Source organism: Protobothrops mucrosquamatus, unplaced genomic scaffold (genome assembly GCF_001527695.2).
Source record: "Protobothrops mucrosquamatus isolate PMUCROS unplaced genomic scaffold, P.Mucros_1.0 scaffold_150, whole genome shotgun sequence".
In the NCBI taxonomy this organism is placed as follows: Eukaryota; Metazoa; Chordata; class Lepidosauria; order Squamata; family Viperidae; genus Protobothrops; species Protobothrops mucrosquamatus.
The window spans coordinates 182,094-202,946 of NW_015386226.1; the positions used below are offsets into that span (position 1 = coordinate 182,094).

The window sequence follows — 20,853 nt, forward strand, 5'->3', positions numbered from 1 at the left end:
GTAGCGGCGGTTCGGCTGGGCGTCCGGCTCCCCCGGACGGTTTGGCGGCGGCGGCTGGCCTCCCCGGGCGGGCTGGGTGGCCGGCTCCCCCGGACGGTTTGGCGGCGGCGGCTGGCCTCCCCGGGCGGGCTCCCACACCCCGCTCGCGGATGGCACGCCTGGTAGGGCGTGACAAACGTGTTTGGAACTGGGTGAGAATATCCATCTTCTCTTCTCTATTTTGAGACTGATTTCCTGGAAAAGATCCCCAAGAAGAAAAAAATCCTCTGAAAGTGAGAAGGAAGGGGATTATAACCCTATCCTTCCATGGATGGAAGCAGCGGTTTAATTTTTATGGGGGACAGAAATACATTGAAATGGATTAATATAAATCTACAATCTGGATAAAACTGAAAATTATGGAAATTGTTAAGATTTTCCATTTGAAAGAATATTGATAAAATTACAAGAAAATAATTTTCCATTTTAAAAGTTGGAAAATAAATAGTTACTGACATCTAATGGTGGATCAGAGTATAGAACTACAGCTGCCTTGGCTCAGAAATTGGCAAGACGCCTAGAAACAGAGAACAACTTGTTCCTTTGATACTCAGTGACTCTTAGCTAAATAGAGAACAGCTGGGAGCAGAGGAAAGAAAATACACTGGGCTATTTATTGCAGAATGAGATTACAATTACAATAAATTACAATTACAATAAAAACTGCTGAACTTCTTGGATTATAAACACTTATTGAGCTGTGATCTTTAAGTTCAAGAATTGTTTGCAGAGAAAGAAAAACCTTGACTTTTTGGCTATTCTTCTAGAGGGAAAACTATTGGATTGTTTTTAAGTGGTTGAATATTTTGAACTGCAAATTTGGCTGATTAATAATTGTAGGACCCCTGAGCAGAAGAACCGTTATAAAATATTGCTGTTAGTGGTGGACTGACAATTGGAAACACATTGGACTATAAAGGCCATACATAAAGATAAGAACTATATAAGACTTTGGTGTTTGGAACTTAAGACTGGTTGGTTTGATGAAAATGGAGGTTGCATACCTAACTAAAAGTGGTAGGAAACCACACTCAATATTCTTTTCCAAAATCCCCAGTCTGGAACATCAGAGACCTGTAAGAGTAATACTTCAAGACAAGACAAATGTCTTCCAGGAGGAAATGCATGCTATGTTGCAACTAATTCAAATGACAATTGTTTCAAATCATGATGAGATTAAAAATAATTTTGATGATATAAATGAGCACATTCTTGATCTAAGCTCACACTTAAAAACTCTCAGAAAATGATGACAAAAATGAAAAAATAAATCAGACAATAGAACAAAAACCAGAGGAAAATGACCCAAAGATAGAGGCTACAAATGAAGAAAATTACAGCTTAACATAGACAAAGAAAAATCTGCAAGACTCTGCTATAATATTGGAAATGGAAAAGACATTGTATTTTTCAGGACTTCAAAACAAACCTAAGGATAAGAAAGAAGATCTGATAAAATGGATTATAGAGCTGTCAGGAGAACCACTAGAGTTTGGGAGACAAAAAATGAAAAGAGAAATCGAGGGAGAAAGAAAGTGGAAGCTTCTTAATGAATATAAATGGGCAAAACTCCCCCTCAAAAGCGCTTTACTCAATTTGTCTTTCTCTTCTTAACAACACTCATAAAAATATAGGAAGAATCCTCTGGCAAGCTGAACACACTGACTTGGCAGTGCTGCTTGGCAAATGAAGAAGGTGAGAGCCAGACTTAAGAGAGATGATTTGACCTACCAGATGAAGTACTATATGACTAAACACTTGTTTGAATATGGTTAAAAGAATAGTTAAATTTTGGATATGAATGGGTCCTATAGTAAGAGAGATGTGATTTATAAGTAGTATACTATTTTTTATGAAATGGGAAAGGTAAAAGTATTGGGATGGTTTAAGTGAACGAAATGTTTTGGATATTTAAATGTAATCAATTTTGAGAAAATTATAACTGACAAGAAATGTTTTGAATACTGAGGGGAAATTAAGCTTAAATAAGAATTCTGAAAACAGGACCTATAGTGATTTACATAAGATGATGTTTTGCAAATGCAACTGTAACATAAGCTGATTAGAAAAGACGACACACACTGATGTTATTGTTATTTGTATAAATATGAGAAAAATGTTTATATTCAACTTTGTATGTATCGAAAGTACTAAGAACAATATTTGCTCAATGTTGGTAAAAGGAGAATACTATTGGAAGAAGAGAAGATCAAGGAAATGTATTTCTAATTAGTATGTTGATTATGAAATCATAGAAAGTAATTATTATTGATTGTTGTTAAATATAGGAACCCAGACAACATGTTGTTTACCAAGCACTAAAAATTGCTATTGTAGACTTCCAATCTTGCACCATAGCACCGGTTGTGGGATCGCAGACCTCCATACTCCGCGGCTAGTTTTGCCCTGCCAAGGGACCCTAAATGGGTCTAAGTTGCCCTGGAGAGGCGGCAAAGAAAGAAGGGTGCCCCAACGACTCTGGAACAACAGCAGTCTTTTCCTTTGGTTTGGGGAAAGCCTTCTAACCCGACAGGAGAAAGGCTGGCCACACCTCACTGACCAGCCCAAGCTACTTGCAGCAGAAGTCCAAAGGCACTAACCAGCACAACAGTGAACAGCGTGCTTGAAACTGGGTGAGGAATTTGATCTTCTCTCTCCTATCTTATACCTAATTTTCTGGAAAAGATCCCCAAGAAGCAAAAAGTCTCCCAAAGTGAGAAGGGGGGGGGATTGCCTCACCCTCCTATAGACAGAAGCGGTGAATTAAACTCTTTGGGGAATAAACATTACCACAGTTTGGATAAATTTGAAAGCTAAGAAAATTGTTAAAACTGTATATCTGAAAAAGCATTGATGAAATTATATATATAAAAAAGAAGAACAAAAAAGAAGAACAAAAAAAGTTGAAAAATGAACAGTGACATTTAGTGGGGGATTAGAGAAAACTATAGCAGCACTGACCTAGAATTTGGTAAGACGCCTAGAAACAGCAAAAAAACAGCTGGGAACAAAGCATTGAGTTATCTACTACTGAGTGAAACTACATATGTTTAGAAACTGCTGACCTTTTGGGATTATAAACACACTGAACTGCATTCTTAAATTTTAACCTAAGAACTGTTTGCAAAGAAAGAAAAATTTTGGTTTTTGGCTAATCTTCTAAAGGAGAAATTACTGGAAAATGTCAAATACTTTGAACTGAATCCTGACTGGCCGATAATTATAAGACCCCTGAAAAAAAAACTGCCACAAAATATTGTTTTCAGTGGTGCCTTGAAAATTGGAAATGTACTGGATTATAAAACTATTATATAAAGACAAGAACTACATAAGATTTGGCTGTTTGGATTTTAAGATGGATTGGCTTGATAAAACTAATTAAAAAGACTATGACACCGATGGTAAACTACTTAGAGGGGAGAGATAAAATGGATATTATATACTTATCTAAAAGTAATATAAAACCATACTTAACACCTCTTCCTGAAGAACCCAGTTTGGAGCTACAAAGATCTGCAGGAACAATGACTCAAGACAATAATACATTCCAGGAGAAAATATACACAATGCTGCGACAGATTCAAACGATAATTGTTTCAAACCATGATGAGATTAGAAATCAGTTTGACAATATAAACGAACATATCTCTAACTTAAACCTACAACTAAATGAAACTCAAAAAATGACAACAAAGAATGAATAAACAAATCAGACAACAGAATATAAATTAAATGAAATTTAAAATAAATTAAATAGAAAAGATACAAATGAAGAAAACTACAATTTAATACAAAAAAAAAATCTGAAAACCTTACTATAATAAAGATAACTTATCCTCCAGAACCTCAAAACAAATATGAGGATAAAAAAGAACAAATAAAATGGATTAAAGGGCTGTCAGATGAAAGTGGGAGACAAAAAAACATGGGAGACAAAAATGTGGGAGACAAAAACCTGATATTTTACTTGCTTTGTCTTTTTTGTCCCCAATAACACACACACACACTGATATGACTGATAAGAGTGGTTTGAATACTGAGGGGAAATTAAGCTTCAATAAGAATCTTGAAAACAGGACATATAATGATTTAATAAGATGATTTTTTATAAATAGAATGAAAATAAGCTGATTAAAAACATGTTATATGTTGATATTATTATATGCATAAATACTAAAAAAAAGTTTATATTCAACTTGGTTTGTACTGAAAATATTAAGAATTATATTTATTTAATGTAGACAAAAGGAGAATATTATAGAAAGAAGAGAGGATCAAGAAGTATATTATTAACATTGATTAATTGTAGAAATTATTATTGATTGTTTTAAATATATGAACCCAGACAACACACTGTTCATGAAGCACTAAAGATTGTTATTGTAAAAAATTAATAAAATATATTTAAAAAAAAGATTTTTATTGTAAAAAATCAATAAAATATATTTTTTTAAAAATAAACTGAGTAAAATGAACATGAAGCCACAGCAAAACTAAGCCTGATAAAAAAAAATATTGATTTCATTTTTGAATTCTGCATGGAAAAGTCTGCTTAGAACAACCATTAAATCCTTGTTATAAAATTGTTATAACCAGTGTTACCAGGATGGGCTTCTAAGCCCAGGTAGAACTTTAAAGGGAAGAATCATCAGTTTTTATACTCAAAAACTGATCATTTTTCAGTGATGGTGAGATATGTAATCAAATAATCAGAACATACTATATTTAATTACAGTAACTTAACTCAGTTTTTGTTTTAATCAACTGAAGTTTTTATCCATCTTTAATAGCATCACTATGGGCAATTCTTTAGAAGGCCAGACTGCTCTTTAGAAGGCCAGATCCTGAAGTTGAAACTCAAATACTTTGGCCACCTAATGAGAAGGAAGGACTCAGTGGAGAAGGGCTTAATGCTGGGAAAGATTGAGGGCAATAGAAGAAGGGGACTACAGAGAATGAGGTGGCTGGATGGAGTCACTGAAGCAGTAGGCGTGAACTTATATGAACTCCAGAAGATGGTAGAGGACAGGAAGACCTGGAGGAACGTTGTCCATGGGGTCGCGATGGGTCGGACACGACTTCGCAATTAACAACAACATGGGCAATTCATTATAGCAGGTGATCCTAGAAGATTCCGGAGCAAGGGTGGCTTATTCAGGACAGACGATAACTGGTCCCCACTATAAGCTGACAATTCACTATAGAAGCTATATAGGCCATCAATTAATTACAATAATAGATTCAGGAAGTGCCCTAGATTTTGAACTTTAGAGGGGTCACAATCCCTTTCAGAAGTTATAAAATATTTCTCCAAACAGGTAACCCACCTGACTACTGGCCTTCTCTCTGGTCAGGATGATGCGGTTGTTTTAATTCACCAGTAGTCAGGCCCAAAACCAAGAAAGACATATGGTGTTTCTTCCCAGCTGAGTTCTTTATTGTTTCATATCTATAGACAAAATGTTGCCAGACTAAGCATTCTACTATCTGCATCTACAATATATTCTGTCAACTATTAGTGAGGGGCTGTCTTCACCATCTTTCTCACACACAAAATGTCTGGAGTGAGCTGCTTCTTACTCTTCTGTAATGTCCCTCTGGGAATCCACTTCCTTAGTACATTGTATCATACTCTCACTGAGCCCAATATTTATTCTAGATGGTGGAATGATCTTATTCAATAGAAGACAGATTCATATGGAGGAGATAGCAGCAGTATGTGTCAGTTTGTGGGAATGGACCTTGGAAAGGAAAGCATTGGGAAATAATGCAACATGCCCCTCACCAGGACCTTAGGGAAGGAGGCATCTGAAATTAAGTGAGATTGAGATATGAAAGTCTCAATGTGGGTTATTTATTGCATTAATTGTTATAAATATCATTCACATTGAATACATCATTCACACTTGAGGGGCTCTCCAATTTTATAAGCAGGAGAAATCAGAATCTTCTTGGAAGAATCATATGCTTAGTGGAAATTGCTTAGTGAGATGACCAGCCATATAAATCACTCAGTTAATTACTAAATGTCTGTCACAACTTCAATTGTCGTAGCATAAAGAAGATCATGTTTCTATGACAGATTATCAAGTCTATGGTATCATCTTCCTATTCAGGTGTCCGAGGAACCCACATGGAGCATGTCTATGACTTCTATAAACCAGACCTGGCTTCAGAGTATCCTATAGTAGATGGACCACTTTCCATTCAGTGCTATTTCCAGGCTCTTGATCAGTGCTATGCCACATATCGAAAGAAAATTGAAAACCAGTGGCAAAAAGGTCTGTATGTCTGGAAAGTTAAAGCTAAGCTTTCCCCTATTTTTCCTCATCCTCTTATATGCTGATCTCTTTATAGAAGTATGTATTGCATGGAAGTTGTACTTAAGATGTGAAAAGGAAATATGCTTTCCAGCTCCAGCGCTCCACCTGCCGCTTTGGTGGCTGTGTGGGCAAGAGCTTTGAAGAGGGCTCGGAAGGGGAGTGAAAGGGAAGAGGGTGGGTGGGCAAGTGAAGCCATCCGGAGGAGAAAATGAAAAGCAAGCCCCGCCTTGTCCGCTGCCAGCAGTTTGGAGGAGCCGCCTCTGAGCTGGACAGCCAGCCAACAGCTAAGGAGGTGCTGCAGTGGGTCATGCCCTGGAAAAGGACAGTATGCGAGGCCAGGAGGGCTGGGACTGGGGGAGGGGAGGGAAACCAGCCGTGCTGGGATGCATCTGGCCACATGGGGCCTCAGTGAGTTAGCGGGCGACTGGTTGAAGAGAGGGACAGTTGCAGTTCTGCCTGCTTTATTACGCAGCAATCTATTAACAGGCAGCCCGCTCCATTAAATTAAAAATTTAAAAAGGTTTTTTTATTGAAATGGAGCAGGCTGCCTGTTAATAGCCTGCCCCATAATAAAGCAGGCAGAACTTGGACTATCCCTCTCTTCAGCCACCCGCCCGCTAACTTTGGTTCCATAGGAAGAAGGCAGGTATCAAATGGTGACCTATAATTTTTTCTCCAACCGCCTGTTTCCGATGTTAGAACTGATAGCTTTCAGGGAGACCGTGTGGTCAAGGAAGGTACCACTTGTAATCAAAAACATAAGAGGCACTGTCCTGCATCATGGCGAACCAGCCATGGAGCCCCATTGGTGCAGGTGGAGACAGCCCGGGGACAGCCAGAAGGGGGCCCTTGCCTGGCCTGGGCCTCGTCCACTCAGTGGCTCTGACAGGGGCAGCTACTGCTGCTGATCCTGCTGCTCCGTACCCCTCAATTGGCTGGCGATGCAGGGAAGCAGGAAGGGTGGCCGGGGGTCTCGAGCCACCTCACCTGCCCACTGTCCACAGCCAGCCCCACCTTAGCAGCCAGATGAGGCAGCGGATCTCACGCACTGGCTGCCCAGCCTCATGGGGCAGCAGTGCCTGGGTAATGCATGGGGCTGGGCAGGAGGTTGCAGCCGCAATCCCTGCATCGCCAGGCCCAGTCAGCAACAGCTGTGTCACCCATCCTTGTGCTGCTGGGGGCAGCAGTGAGGGAAGGCGGGCTCTGGTGTGTGCCCACCCTTTGTTGCTGCCACTCCGCATCATCCTCTGTGCGCCCCTGGCCCACCGCCGCCCCAGCAGATGTTGCGCTGTGGAAGGGAGATGGCGAGTGGCCGGGGGTCATGCAGGATGATGCGGCGAGGGGTGGGCACGTGCCAGAGCCCGCCTTCCCCCTACCATCCCTCCTCAGTTAGTGGCTCAAGAGGAAAGGCAAGGGTTTATTTATAGTAAATAATTCAATTTTTTTAATATTATGCATAATTGCAGGAAATGTTGATGGATATGCAGCAGGTGATGGGTTGCAGAGGTAAGGGCTTCTTACAGAGAGGAGCATGGTCTACAGAAGAAGTTTGAAGGGCTGATGGGGAGGAGATTTTCTGTATCTGTTTTATAAAACACCCTTCTTTTGGGGTGTATTTGCCAAGTTATTTCTATTTCTTATTCTTTAAATTATTTTACTTGAGCAGCTGGGATAAGCAAGCTCTGTACTCTGGAAGATTTCCAGTTCATGATCTTCCACACGCCATTCTGTAAGCTGGTGCAGAAGTCTTTTGCACGGATCTTTTTGAATGACTTCCTTGCAACTCCCAAATCAGACACAGACAGTGGAATCTACAAAGGGCTCAAGGATTTCAGGTCAGTGAAGGCTATAAGAATCCCTTCTCCAATTCTATATATATATATAAAAGGAAATTCACAAACCTTTTAATGAGAGGTGCCTTTTAATGGGATGTCTTCTTGTGTGTGTGGGGGGGGAACAGTGAACTAAAACTAAATTTAATAGCTACTTTAGGATTTAGACAGCAAATTTTAGAAAATGATCACTACCTGAGTGATTTCCTACAGAGAAATAGGTGATGAGCGTAAATTTGTGGAATCTTAAAATAATCAACTGCATTTATTCCTTTGTAATTCCCCATTAATTCATAGAATTAGTTCCCCATTTAAGTCTCCTGTAGCAGATCCATTTAGTATGAACAAATCTTAGAACTTAGAACAGCCAAAACAAATCTGAAAAGTGCCATAAAAGGTGCAAAGCAAGTCCATTGCCAGAAAATTCAGAACTTTTTTCAGGACCCAACAAACACCAGGCGAATGTGGCAAGGGATCCAGGCCATTACGGATTACAAGGTGGCTCCATCGAGATGCAAGGATGACACAGACTTCCTAAACCAGGGATAGGCAACCCAAAACACTCAAAGAGCCACTTGGATCCGTTTCCAACCGAAAACAAAACACTGGGAGCCGCAAAACCCTTTTGATATCTAAAATGAAGATAACACTGCATATATCCTTTTTTACCTTAGTGTGTGTGTGTGTGTGTATGTATGTATATATATATATATATATATATACAATAAAGGTAAAAAAGGATATATGCACTATTATCTTCATTTTAGATGTCAAAAGGGTCTGTCTCTCCTCTCCCTCTCTCCCCTCTCTCTCTCTTTCTCTCCCTCTCTCCCTTTCCAAGATAAGCTGCCCTCTCCATCCTGCGCCCCCTCCCCCAAAGAGATTGGCTGGCACAGTTCATCAATCGCCACTCTTCCTCTTCCTCCTCATCCCCCCCATTCTGGCTTCAGCACAGAGTTTGCACCAGAAGAAGAAATGGGGCGCTTCCCCGCCACCCGCTGTTTCTCTTCCTCTCTTCCTTCTCGCCTCACTTCTTCAGCGCGCGTTTGCTGGGAGCCCACCCAGATTTGAGCATCTTGGATTCCGACTCTTCCTCCCACACTCCCCACCCCCACGGATCCCTTCTTCCTCCCCCAACTCGCTCCCCCCACCCCAACACCGGCACTGCCCACCCCTTTTCCCATCCTTCCCGGGAGCGTGCGGGAGCGTGCCTAGCTTGTGATGGGACCAGCATGGAAGGCGATGCCGCTGCCATGAAGAGGGTAGCAGCTCTGGTGCCCAGGCGCAGCAGCCAGGCTGAGCGCCCTCCCCTGCGCCCCTATTAAGCTCTCCCCTCCCTGGGCAGGCAGTGAGCTTGCAATCATGCTCAGAGAGAGACAGAGAGCGAGCCCGGCCCAGAACCTCCCCTCTTCCAGTCAGGACCCTGGTGAACAAACTTATCAGGTCCATGCCCAGCAAGACATACTGGGACTCTGGCAAATGACTGGGGTCCCCTCCTCCGCCCTAGCACTTGGGGGCAGCTCCTCTGTGCCCCCCCATGCCCTGCTGAGCCCCTCCGCTCGGCATGATCCGGACTCTGTGGGCGCTCAGCTGAGCAGCACTGGGGACGGCTGGCATAGCGCAGGCAATACCAGGGCCAAGTGGGACCTCGCAAGAGCATCCAGCCGGCCTCTCCCCCTCCCGACCTCCATGCCCACCTGGACTGCAGGCGTTTGCACCGGGCTGGGAAGGTGCGTCTCTCTCGCCCGTCCCGCCCCACGTTGTCGTGTGAATGCCGGGCTGGCCAGCATAAAAGACGGTCAGGGCCTCCGCTCTTGAGCTGGGAGGGGGGGGCGAGTGGACGGCCAGTGCCGAAGGGGTGGGGAGGGGGGCAGGAGGCAGCAGAAGGCGCTAAAAGGCACCCAGGGCACCACAGACCGGCCTGAGAGGTGGGGAAGGCAAGCGAGGGAGCCGTCAGCCAACTTGCACATGTGCTGAGGGCAAGTTCAGTGCCTGGTTCGGCACCAAGAAAGCCAGGGAAGCACCACCGCGTTTGGACGAGCATGGCCCTGGCGCGAGTGAGGCGGATCTAGTGGCTGCGGTGAGAGGACGCCATGAACAGCTACGGCTCCCCGTACCTGTACATGGGTGGCCCGGTGCCTCAGCCGGCCCAGGTGCCCCTGCAGCAGACGCCCAAGTGCATGCGCTGCCGCAACCACGGCATGCTCTCATGGCTGAAGGGCCACAAGAGTGGCAGCGCGTCATGGCCGCCCAGGTGGCACTGCGCTGCCAGCAGGCCAACAAGAGCCTGGAAAGCCTTTTGCCCGACACACTGTGCATCCTGCCTACCGCCGCCGCCCCCACGGCCGCCTCTGCTATGCCGCCCGGGGAACCCCAGAGCAGCGCTCGCCACCACCGCCGTTGTCCAGGGAAGGCCTGTTGTGGCACTAGCCACCCCAGCGGTGCTGTGGCTACATCCCATGGGCAGAGGGCGAGCCTGGGCAGCGTGGAGTCCTGGCTGGGGCAGCAGCCAGCGATGGCATTGTTCCCCAGGCCGTCCCTGGGCCGCTCCCTGGGCAGTCGAGCTGGCCACCTTCTGCGCCGCTGGCGTCTTTGGGCCGGAACCACTACAATGGCCTGCCGACCGGTCAGCTCTGTCCACCAGCGATGCTGGAGCCTCCCATGCTAGCGGAGGCTTCGGTGGGCCGCTCCCTGGGGGGATCCCGGGGCTTCCCCGCGCGGCTCCCCGGCCGTGTGCGCCTCGGACTGAGCCAGCCTGGGAAAGGGATTTCCTGGCTGCCCTTCTCCTGGGGGGTGAGGCACCCAGGCGCAGGGCCAATCAGGAGCCCTGTGAGGAGGCAAGTCCCATGAGAGAGAGAGAGAGAGAGAGAGAGAGAGAGAGAGAGAGAGAGAGAGAGAGAGAGAGAGAGAGAGAGAGAGAGAGAGAGAGAGAGAGAAGGGAAGTGCAAGTGCCTCTCTGTCTCTGTCTCTCTCTCTCTCTGCAAATGGCGGAGCAGGCTCCGGAGCCACAGGAGGTGGCTCAAAGAGCCGCATGCAGCTCCGGAGCCGCGGGTTGCCGACCCGTGTCCTAAACAAACTGAATGCATTTTTTGGTAGATTTGAGGCATCAAATAGCACTCCTACTAGGAACGTCGTGCCCCATCCTGATGAGCAAGTGCCAAGCTTTGATGTCACCTCTGTCCGGAATACACTGCAGACAGTTAACATTCGGAAAGCAGCAGGCCCAGATAACATCCCTGGACGTGTCCTCAGGGAATGTGCAGGAGAGCTGGCTTGTGTTCTCACAGATATTTTCAACCTCTCATTGCAGCAGGCAGTGGTCCCATCATGTTTTAAGATGGCCATCATCTTGCCAGTGCCAAAAATGTCCACAATTACAGGCCTCAATGATTACCGTCCGGTTGCACTGACATTCACCATCATGAAATGCTTTGAGAAGCTGATAAAGGACACTATTGTATCTAGCCTCCCGCCAGCTTTTGACCCGCTTCAGTTTGCCTACCAACCAAATCGCTCTATGGAGGATGCTATTTCTTCCGTTCTCCATCTGAGCCTGAAGCACTTAGAGGAAAGAAATACTCATGTGCATTTGCTGTTTGTCGACTTCAGTTTGGCGTTTAACACAATCATTCCCCAGCATCTAGTAGACAAACTGGGCCTTTTAGGCTTAAACACTCCTTTGTGCAACTGGATTCTTGATTTTCTTACCAACAGGCCCCAATATCTGCGAGTTGGAACAAATACCTCTAATACCATTTTCTTGAGCACAGGTTCTCCTCAGGGCTGTGTCTTAAGTCCGCTGCTGTTCATCCTGTTGACCCATGACTGTTGTGCTAGGTTTGCCACCAACCATATTGTGAAGTTTGCAGATGATACAACAGTAGTGGGCCTTATTCAGGATGACAAGGTGGAAGCTTACCGCAAGGAGGTTGAAGGGTTGGTGAACTGGTGTAAGGAAGATAGCCTAGTTTTAAATACTGGAAAAACCAAAGATTTCAGAAAAGGCAGGCACAGCCACACTTCTCTGTGCATAAATGATTCACCTGTGGAGATGGTTACTAGCATCAAATTCCTGGGTGTGCAGCTAACGAGTAGGCTGACTTGGTCGCTCAACAGTGAGAAACTGGTGAAGCGGGCACAGCAGCGCCTGCATTTTCTGCGCTGCATGAGAAAAGCACATCTTCCTTCCCCTGTCCTGACCATTTTCTACAGGGGGACAATCGAGAGCATCCTGTCATACAGCATCACAGTCTGGTTTGGAGGCATCACTGTTTCAGAAAGGAAGGCGATGTAGAGAGTGGTGAGAATGGCCAAAAAGATCATTGGCAGTTCCCTCCCTCCCATCCAGGACATAGCACAGAAGCACTGCTTGAGCAGGGTCCATAAGATTATCTGGGACACTACACCTGTTTGCCTTGTTCCCTTCTGGGAGGAGGCTTCGTGGTATCCGAAGCAGAATATCCAGATTCAGCCAGAGTTTCATTCCATACAGCATTAACCTTGCAAACTCTCAAGCTTCCTCCTTCCGTTATATATTCAAGATGGACAATATTTAATATTTATTTGCTATATATATGTAGGGATGTGGGTCTATACATATGTTGTTCATAGTATGTTTAGGTGTGTGTCATGTATGTGTTTCACTTTGAGAGCGGGCAACTAAATTTCATTTTTGATGTGTGCCATTGTGCCCACAGTATAAAAATGACAATAAAGGTTATCTTATCTTATCTTATCTTATCTTTGTAAGTTGGGCCACTCAGAAGCCTGCCCTATTACAGTGTTTAGACTGTCAAGCCTCTAAAGCAGGGGTCCCCAACTACTGGTTTGTGGACCACTATCAGTCTGTGGCCTGTTTGGAAACTAGGCCATGCAAGTGGTGGACGAGTGCTCAAAACTCCATTTGCGCATGCACAGAATTAGGTTGCCTAAGCAAAACCATCCTCCCCTCTGCTGGTCCTCAGAGCTGGAAATGTGGAATTTGAGGGAACAGGGAAAGGAATAAATAAATAATAAATATTTATTCGGTAAGAGATTGTTTTTCAAAATATTGAGATATTATCTAATATTCAATAATCCAAAAATGAGAAAGTAGGATTTCAGAGTACAAGTTCTCAGTATTCTCTCATGACACTTTGAATATGTGAGGGATCACAGTTGTACTGCCCTGTTGACATTTATCATCTACAGATTTAAAAACATTATTAAGAAAATCACAGACTGGGAGTTCCAATTAAATCCTGAAATAATAATGAAATAAGTTAGTAAGAAAAATGATACTGCTAGAAATAGATTAAATAATGCATGTATGTTATTTAACAAGTCATTAAATCTGACTTTTTTGTCAGAAATCAAAGCTAATGGATAAAAGCAGACCTCGAAACTATGGTAAATAATCAATAACTTTGTCTCAATTTCTTAGTAAAACCTGTTTTTGAAATTAAATGGTATGATCAGGCAATTTGGTATTAATGCATTCTTTAATGGGACAAAGTTATAATTAAAAATCATGGCGCATAATTCTTTATTGAGATAAAATATTTTCCTTTTTAACAAAAAATATCAGTATCTGATATAATGGGAAATGTTCATTATTGTAACTTAAGTTAAAAAATAATTTTTAAAAACACCATACATAGTATCTATCTGTTGTGTCCTGAGCCTGCAAAAGCAGGCTTGGGACGTTGCAAGAGTCCCGGGCATTTGCAAAAGCTGCCCGGGACCAGACTGAGCGGCGCCGGCCTTGCGCACATGCGCAAGGCGGGAAAAGACCGCCTTGTGATTGGTTGGAATTGCCTGGGGATCAGAAGGTATAAATAGAGGCCTGCGTGCCTCTGCTCGGGTTGTTCATAGATTGGAAGCAGAGAATAAAGACCTGTTAGAAATGCATCGTGTCAAGCGCCATTATTCTCCGGACTTAACACTGGCGACGAAGGTGGGATCCAGTCTATATAGCTAGGGAAGCTTGAAGACTCACCCAAAGAAGTCCTGAAGAGGAACGACGGCGTTGAAGTCAGCGTTTATCCTGCCAGTACGGAATCGCTGGAGGGTGCGTGCGGCTGAAGAAAACCCTGTTCCTCGATCATGGCGAAAATTGGGCGTTTAGCGGAATTCGATGTCTCTCACCCCAAGAAGTGGGAATCTTATGTTGCAAGAGTCGAGACTTACTTCCGCGTAAACCAGATAATGGAGGAAGGCCTAAAGGCTGCCACAATGTTGTGCGTTTGTGGGCAAGACGCCTTTGAGATCACCGAGAACCTATTCGCCCCGGCCTCGCTGGAAACGGTGTCATACTCCGATCTGAAGAAAGTTTTGAAGGAACACTTCCAGCCTAAGCAATCTGTCATTGCTTGGAGGCACACATTTGAACTGAGGGATCAGTGAGCTGGGGAATCAGCAAAAGAATACATTGCAGCTTTGAGAAGAGCAGCTAAACCGTGTGACTTCAAGGACTTAGAGGAAAGACTGCGTGATCGTTTTGTGTGCAGACTGAGGAACAGAGACTTACAGCAGAAGCTGTTCGCTAAGGAAGATGTCTCTTTCCAAGATGCTCTGCGAGAGGTTTCAGCAGAAGAAGCTGCAGGTGGGGCGGTCAAGAACATGCGGCCTAATCGAAGCACTCCAGAGACCGCCACCATCCACAAGGAAGACGTGCGAGAGGATTCGGAAGAAGATCCTGAAGAAGAGGTGGACAAGCTTTACCAAGCAGCTGGAAGGAGGTCCAAAGATCGTCAGGACAAGGGCCCAGCTGAGCTTCGTTGCCTCGGATGCGGTGGTCGCCACAAGCGAACGGAATGTCGGTTCCGTTCCGCCATTTGCCGAGCGTGCGGAAAGAAAGGCCACATCGCTGCAGTCTGCCTGGGTCGACAGAAGGTACAACCGAAGGAAGAATTGAATCTGAAAGGTACCAGGGTGCCCAGTCAAAACAGGGTGGGGTTCTGTGCAACACGCAGAAACATTTTAAGAATAGGCACACACAAACCCCTTAAAAAGAAATTATCCCTTAAAGTGAAATTGCAGGGAGTGCCATTGTCGATGAAACTTGACACGGGGTCTGCCCTATCCATAATTTCCCTCAACACATTTCACAAAATCTGCAGCAGCAGTGGCCAGCGAGTTTCGTTAAGGCCTTCTAATGTAATCCTTACGGATTTTCAAAATTCTCAAGTGTGCGTTAAGGGGGAGGCCACCCTTAAGGTACAGTATAAGAATTTTTCAGGCCCCTTAGACGTGCTGGTTGTGGGGGGGTGAGCGAACGAGTCTCATTGGACTCGATTGGTTTGAGGCCTTGGGAATATAAGTAACAGGGCTACACAAGTTGCAAACAGAGACCCTTGCAGATGTATGCAAGGAGTTTGCAGATGTTTTCAGTTCTGAGCTAGGGTCCTACAAAGGACCTCCAGTTTCACTAAAGCTAGATCCAGCTGTACAGCCCATTAGGGTTAAACCTAGGAGAGTACCATTTGCTCTTAAGGGTAAGATTGATGCTGAACTGGACAAGCTGCTCCAGCAAGGCATTCTAGAGCCTGTAGATTCTAGCCCGTAGGAAACTCCCATTGTAATGCCTTTAAAGGCAAGTGGGGACATTCGTATTTGTGCTGACTACAAGTGCACACTAAACAAGGCACTACAGCAACATGCTTATCCTGTGCCTGTAGTGAGCCACATTCTGGCTTCTCTCAAGAAGGGAAATTTTTTTGCTAAGCTTGATCTGGCTCAAGCATATCAACAGCTGCCTGTTGATGATGCAGCAGCAGAGGCCCAAACTATTGTCACCCATCGTGGGGCTTTCAAGGTGAAAAGGTTGCAGTTTGGGGTGAATGTCGCTCCTGGCATTTTTCAGAGTGTAATGGAAAACACCCTGAGGGGTATTCCTGGTGTGTGTCCTTATTTTGATGACGTTCTCATCGCAGGAGACTCTCCACAAATGCTGGCAGAGAGGTTAAGGGCTGTTTTGCTTCGTTTCCGAAGAGCAGGCCTTAAATTAAAACAGGACAAATGTAAGATTGGTGTGCATTCCACTGATTTCCTGGGTTTCAGGATAGATGCGCAGGGTATACACCCGTCTGATGCTAAGCTCAAAGCTATTCAGCAGGCTCCAAGCCCCAAGTCTAAGGGCGAATTGCAAGCCTTTTTGGGGTTACTGAACTTTTATCATGCTTTTCTACCTCATAAAGCTGCTATTGCTGAACCTTTGCACAGGCTTCTAGACAAAAATGCTTGTTGGCATTGGACCAAAGTCCATGAGGCCAGTTTCAATGAGGTTAAGGCCTTGCTTACATCCAATGCGGTGTTAGCTCATTTTAATGAGCAGTTGCCAGTGTGTCTGGCTTGTGATGCTTCCCCCTACGGTGTGGGTGCTGTACTTAGCCATCTGACGGCTGNCTCAATTTACTTCTACTGAGTTTCAGGGGTTTCTACAGGCCAACATGATCCGCCACGCTGCTTCGGCTCCTTTCCATCCTTCCACCAACGGTCTGGCTGAACGGATGGTCCGCGTCGCCAAGGACGCCCTCAAGAAGCTGACTTACGGCAATTGGCATCACAGGTTGGCTGACTTTCTTCTAGCCCATCGTACTACTCCATGCACTGCCACGGGTAAGTGCCCAGCCGAACTCCATTGGGGTCGTCGGCTCGTGACTAAATTGGACAGGCTGCATCCGGAGCGTGTAGCTTCACAGGTGTCTCAGCCACACTCACCATGGGTCCTGCGTGAAGGTGATCCTGTCTGGGCCAGGAACTACGGGCCTGGACACCTCTGGGTCCCGGCTCTGGTCTGCAAGGTCTCAGGGCCTCTGTCCTACGAGATGTCCCTGGAAGACGGCCACGTTCTTCGCCGCCACATTGATCAACTACGTGTGAGGCGGGACTCGCCTAGGGTTCCTCCTCAGTCTCCTCTAGGGGGGGAGGAGGAATGGGAAATGCATTCTGGGAATCAGAATCAACAGCCAACGATGGTTGTGGGGGATGACACGGGTACTCAACACCCACGTTCCACAGGAGATTCAAGTAGAAATTCATGGGGCAGGGGGCAAACAGACACCCCCCCACACACTCCAGCCTGGGAGTCCCACCGGAGGTATACTAACTATCCACACCTCACAAACAATACTCCAGACATGGAGAATGACTGGGAGCATACTCACAACTCACAACATACAAGAGAGCAGGCAAAACAAAGGGGTGACACGTCCTTTGCAGAGATGGCTCAAAGAAGGATGTCCCCACGCATTAGGGCTAACAGGGAGGTATCCCTAGACCCTATCACTACAGAAAGGAGCCAGGAAAACCACACTCCATCAGGAAACATGGAGATGAGTTCAGAGGGGTTGGAAAGCTCCATAGGTGGTAGGTCAACCAGGTATAGTGAACGGCAGAGTCCTGACTTCTCGAGCTTAGGATATGGGCAGGAAAGTCAAACAGAAGTCACGAGACAACCACAGGGTAATTCACCTAGTGTGGGAAGCAACTGGGAAAACACTACAAGCTCCCCAGGTCCAAGAAGGTCGCTAAGGGTCAAAGGCCCTCCAAAATACCTTGCAGATTACGTAAGGTGAGCATGTATATATTAATAACTTGAATTAGAGATCCAGACTGGTTGACTCTGTGGAAACGAGGTTGGGGCACATTGGGTCCAGGTACGACGGAACAGCCCCACACCTTACACACACCTTGTGACATTAATATAACAGTTGGTAACACAAAACCTTACTATGGTGGCGTCCATGTTGGGCACAGTATTATTTCATCTAGGGGGGAGGGGTGTTTTGTCCTGAGCCTGCAAAAGCAGGCTCGGGACGTTGCAAGAGTCCCGGGCATTTGCAAAAGCTGCCCGGGACCAGACTGAGCGGCGCCGGCCTTGCGCGCATGCGCAAAGCGAGAAAAGACTGCCTTGTGATTGGTTGGAATTGCCCGGGGATCAGAAGGTATAAATAGAGGCCTGCGTGCCTCTGCTCGGGTTGTTCGTAGATTGGAAGCAGAGAATAAAGACCTGTTAGAAATGCATCGTGTCAAGCGCCATTATTCTCCGGACTTAACATTATCTATATAGTCTGATTCACTCATAAGGAACTAGATGTCCTTGCTCTCTTTCAGCAATGTGAAATTGGAAGAAACCTATTCCAGTAAGGAGGTGGACAGAACTTTTCAGAAGGCCAGCCAGGAGCTGTTCAAGCAGAAAACGCAGCCCTCGCTCTTCCTTTCTGCCCGGAATGGCAACATGTATACCCCATCAGTCTATGGCTGCCTGGCATCCCTCTTGGCCCAGTAAGTTGTAGGTCTGATCTCACATCCCAGGAGTCAGTGAGAACATATGATTCCCTTCGATTCTTCAATATGCTGCATTTATAAATGTTATGTAACAAATAATTAAATGGCTTTCTTGCTTAATAAAATCTGCAGAAAATGAATTCTTCTAAATAAGTGTTAGGGCTAAGGCATCCAGATATATTGGTGGTCCCTAATATTGTTACAATATGAAGTAGTTTTTTATCCAAACATTTTTATATTTATATTTTATATTTTTATATATTTATATCCAACATTTATTTTTTCCTTTTTTAAAAAAATCACAGCAATGTCAAATATTTAGATTTAGCAGTTTATTGCTCTCTGTTTAGAACTGGGTAGTTTAAATTTTTGCTTGAAATGGAGTTATAGTAATCGTTTATCCTTTTGTTATTGACATTCTATGTGTATTTTATCCATTATTTTGTTCTTTCTAGAGAAACAAATAGATTTAAGTATAATTAGAAAGTGAATATCCCCATCAAGGCCTCAAGATTTCCAGACATTTTTGCATCCCATCCATGTCAGCACGAATTAGCACAATTTATAATTGCCATCTTCAGAAAGAAATGGTTTTATAGGAACACAATATGCAGATAAACAAGCTACTGGAGGAAAAAATATGGTCTTTCCCCCTGGGACTTTATTTACTCTACATTTTTGCAGGTATTCTGCCAAGCAGCTGGCTGGATCCAGAATTGGGGTTTTCTCCTACGGTTCAGGATTGGCTGCCAGCATGTTTTCCCTGAAAGCATCCCAGAACTTTACTCCAGGTAAGTCTGTTAGGGTGGATTAGGAAATCTTTTTCATTTCTTCCCACACATTTGGCCTACTGGAATGGGCTTATGAATTAAGCCATTTAAAGACTGTGTTTCAGAAATAATATTTTATGTACATATTGTCTAATTTTCTTTGTTTTCATGACAAAGGAATAAAAACTATATTGGGTTCATCTCTGGATTTAGGGTTATTGAATAAAATGAGAGAATTAACCCAAGGAGGGACATGCATAATGTTGTTTTCCAACAGCGAAATTGCATTGGTGGATTACATAATTCATCACTACCAACCTCTTTTCCTGATGCTTTTCTTTTCAAAATCTCATTTTTCCGATATGTTCTGGCAGTATAGTATGTTATCAAATTGCAGGAAACTTCTAAAGGTATCATAGAAGTCATCTAGTCACTGAAGACAATATGTATTTTTTTAAATACATATTATTTAAAAAAGCAGGGGGGAAAGCTGCAGAGTTTTTAATCTGCTTTGTAAAGGAGCTAAAAGATTATAAAATTGAGTAGACTGGTTCTTTAATAAAACGTGATTATGAAATTGATTATGTGCAAAAAAAATGCACGATAAGAGGGAAAGGGTATCCTCAATTTCTGTTTCTCCAAAAGATTGGTTGATAAAAAAGATTTGTTTTCTTTTTTAAAAGACTGCATCTAATGAGCAGGAAAAGAAAATTGAATTTATAACACTCACAGACAGAAAATGAAGTAAACTAACCCAGCAGCAATTGGAATCTACAGTTACAATGCAATAGGTATCCACAACACATAGCCTTTTTAGCCCTCTTCTCCCTCGGTCATAGGAATGTGCCTCATGTTCATATTCCAAACAGAACATATGTTGCATTGATGCAGTTTGTCGGTCATGCAAATAGATAAACCTGAACTCCACAATACTTTAGAAGTCCTCAAACATTTATCTGCCCTTAAGTCTCTCATGCATGGGCAGAAATATGGTATGGCAGGAGTGAGTGAGCAGCCTTTGCATGACCAAGGACTGTACTGAAAAAGGGCTGAAGGCACAAAATGGGTGGGAAAACTCATACCAGCAAGGCTGAGTATAGAGGAAAATTTGCATTTGACTAAGGAAAACAGGATATAGCCTAGGAAATCCAACCCAGTGGTATTTTGCATGCTTTCTTTATTTGTAGGGCAATCTAGACCTGAACTGAATGTTTGTACCGGTATTGGATGAGAGTTTGGAAGCAGGTGGTGACTCATGGCATAGAGGAGAAACAGCCAGGCATATGGATATTAAACAAGTGTCCATACATATTGCACATAGCAAAATAAGAACTAAAACCTGATTTAAAGCAATGACAAGTGAGTGGGGAGGACAGGAGAGAACAATGATTTTCCAAGTGTTGTTGAGCTGCAATCAGCCCTACCAGATCAGACCAAAAAAATCAACTCCATAGGATAACTAAAACTACTTTTATTGTGATTGGCTACACTAATGAAATCATGTAAGTCTGATATTGTTGTACCTTCTTCCCTTTCTTATACTTCAGTGAATTAGGAAGTTATCTATCTGAGCTGCTTACAAATACTACCAGTTTGTTGTAGACAAAATATTTTTCACCT

The 20,853-nt window shown here is 44.2% G+C and overlaps 1 protein-coding gene across 1 annotated transcript in view; it reads left to right on the plus strand.

Annotated features, from left to right (window-relative positions):
• The window catches only part of HMGCS2 (3-hydroxy-3-methylglutaryl-CoA synthase 2), a 36,732-nt gene that overhangs the window by 13,005 nt on the left and 2,874 nt on the right, over positions 1–20,853 (plus strand). The window contains exons 4-7 of the mRNA XM_029284824.1: positions 6,156–6,320; positions 8,029–8,197; positions 18,290–18,460; positions 19,148–19,254. Of these exons, the coding sequence (XP_029140657.1) occupies positions 6,156–6,320; positions 8,029–8,197; positions 18,290–18,460; positions 19,148–19,254 (612 nt within the window). The remainder of the gene's footprint in view (positions 1–6,155; positions 6,321–8,028; positions 8,198–18,289; positions 18,461–19,147; positions 19,255–20,853) is intronic.